The sequence below is a fragment of the Pteropus vampyrus genome, unplaced genomic scaffold (assembly GCF_000151845.1).
Source record: "Pteropus vampyrus isolate Shadow unplaced genomic scaffold, Pvam_2.0 Scaffold263, whole genome shotgun sequence".
Taxonomy (NCBI): domain Eukaryota; kingdom Metazoa; phylum Chordata; class Mammalia; order Chiroptera; family Pteropodidae; genus Pteropus; species Pteropus vampyrus.
In genome coordinates, this window is record NW_011889044.1 from 1,153,544 (window position 1) to 1,156,026 (window position 2,483).

General features: G+C 51.6%; 1 protein-coding gene across 1 annotated transcript in view; it reads left to right on the forward strand.

Annotated features, from left to right (window-relative positions):
• Positions 1 to 297: 297 nt before the first annotated feature.
• The window catches only part of TRPC3 (transient receptor potential cation channel subfamily C member 3), a 45,605-nt gene continuing 43,419 nt past the window's right edge, over positions 298 to 2,483 (forward strand). The window contains 1 exon segment of the mRNA XM_011375168.2: positions 298 to 1,087. Coding sequence (XP_011373470.1) covers positions 320 to 1,087 — 768 coding nt within the window. The 5' untranslated portion in view covers positions 298 to 319.

Consider the following 2,483-nt stretch of genomic DNA (forward strand, 5'->3'; position numbering starts at 1 on the left):
TGCAGCAGGCGCCCCGACCCGAGAGCTGACGGCCTGCCCCGGGGTTCAGGCCCGCAGGTGCAGGCGCGCATCCCAGGGGCGTTGTTGGCCACCGTTCAGGCCCTGGGGTTCAGGCCCACAAGTGCAGGCGCGCATCTCGGGGGCCGGGGTTCAGGCCCGCAGGTGCAGGCGCGCATCCCAGGGGCGTTGTTCGCCACTGGTCCCCACCCGCAGGCCACAGGGCTGCACCGGGCGCTGCGGACGCAGAGGGGCCAGTGCGCGGGAGGAAGCCAGATGCCCTGACAGTCCACCTGTATTTTCGTTGCCTCCGGTCAGGTCCATGGAGACCAGCCCATCCCTGAGGCGCAAGACGGTGATGCGGGAGAAGGGCCGGCGCCAGGCCGTCCGGGGCCCGGCCTTCATGTTCAATGACCGCGGCACCAGCCTCACGGCCGAGGAGGAGCGCTTCCTGGACGCCGCCGAGTACGGCAACATCCCCGTGGTGCGCAAGATGCTGGAGGAGTCCAAGACGCTCAACGTCAACTGCGTGGACTACATGGGCCAGAACGCGCTGCAGCTGGCCGTGGGCAACGAGCACCTGGAGGTGACCGAGCTGCTGCTCAAGAAGGAGAACCTGGCGCGCATCGGCGACGCGCTGCTGCTGGCCATCAGCAAGGGCTACGTGCGCATCGTGGAGGCCATCCTCGGCCACCCCGGCTTCGCGGCCAGCAAGCGCCTGACGCTGAGCCCCTGCGAGCAGGAGCTGCAGGACGACGACTTCTACGCCTACGACGAGGACGGCACGCGCTTCTCGCCGGACATCACCCCCATCATCCTGGCGGCGCACTGCCAGAAGTACGAGGTGGTGCACATGCTGCTCATGAAGGGCGCCCGCATCGAGCGGCCGCACGACTACTTCTGCAAGTGCGCGGACTGCACGGAGAAGCAGCGGCACGACTCCTTCAGCCACTCGCGCTCCAGGATCAACGCCTACAAGGGGCTGGCCAGCCCGGCCTACCTGTCTCTGTCCAGCGAGGACCCCGTGCTCACTGCCCTGGAGCTCAGCAACGAGCTGGCCAAGCTGGCCAACATCGAGAAAGAGTTCAAGGTAAGCCCCGCGCCCCGCAGGCCGCCGCCTGGCACCTGTCCTGCTTCGCTCCCGAGTCAGCGTTGCCCACTGAATTTAAAATCACGAGAGATCGGGAGCGTCCTTCAGAAAGAATCTGATGATGTTCCCCTTTCGCCATGGTGCCGTGAGAAATTCGCTTTGGGGATGGGGGTGTACTGGATCAGAGAGCTATCATTATGCTGCTGCTCCGTGTTCAGGATAAACATTAAGTAGCACACAAGGCTTCTCGCCTTTTGTCAAAAGGCGGGATTTGGTGTGATCGTCTCCTCTCCAAATTCTTCCTCCTCCTTCATAGTTAGTTTTATGATGGCACCCAACATAGAAGTAGTTAGTATTAGTTCTGCATCCACTGTATATTGGCCCAAACATTTGTGTATCCCTTTAGATCGAAAGTCAAAAGACTAATATAAAATGCTACCAAAATCATATCATTAATATAACAAGAATATTTCTCCGTAAAAGCCACAAATGTATCTTCAGAGTGGTGAATGTAGACACACAGACATCAGGTCAGCCCAGAAACTCAAGGACAGCAGAGTGTTTTTGCTTTAATGGATTTTTTTTTTTTTTTATGAGTGAACTTTTTTTCCCGGACATCATCTCCAGTCAAGCAGCATTATTCATTTTTATAACAGTTATACATCGATGTAGAACATTTTTCTTTTTTATACAACTGTTACATCTCCTGCGCATTTTGGACGGTTCTGCCCGTTCGGTCTGGGGCACAAGGGGCTCAGAGAGTTCTGGAGAAGTCAGACTGCTGTCCAGGGGGTTCTTGTCTCCCACTGTCCACCTAAGAAGGTGATCGTGGCATCAGTTCCTCGAATTATTTTCCAGATGCCAAGTTCGTGTTTTCAGCTCAGTGTTGTGGTGTCAGGTTCCAGAAAGAGTGATCATCTGTCTTTCAGATTCTGTCTTTCAGTGTTTCTTACTTAAGTAAGTTTACATAAAATGCAAATGGCAACCTAATTCAGGCGAAAGGGTTGCAAAAAAAATGGTAGGAAAGTTTTGTGGGCTTTTTTTCTCTGCCATATGTACGAAATTCCTAGATAGTCATCAATCCTTATTTTGTCCTGATGGAGTGCTGGCCTTAGTATAATTGTATTTATTATTCCATTAACATTTTTTTCTCATATAAAAGTTCCACATTTATTATAAAAATTTTGGGAAATGTGAGGAGATATAAAATAAAATAAGTATTGCCTTATATCTACTCCCTTTGAAGAGACTTACTTATTATGTAGTATTTGAAAGACTTATTTTCTTGGACTCAAAATGAATTTTTTTTTTCTGAACAAATTGAAAACTTTAAATTCTATTTAGAGAGAATAGAAAAGAATTCAGATAAAATAGTTCTAAATGTCACTTCTTTAAC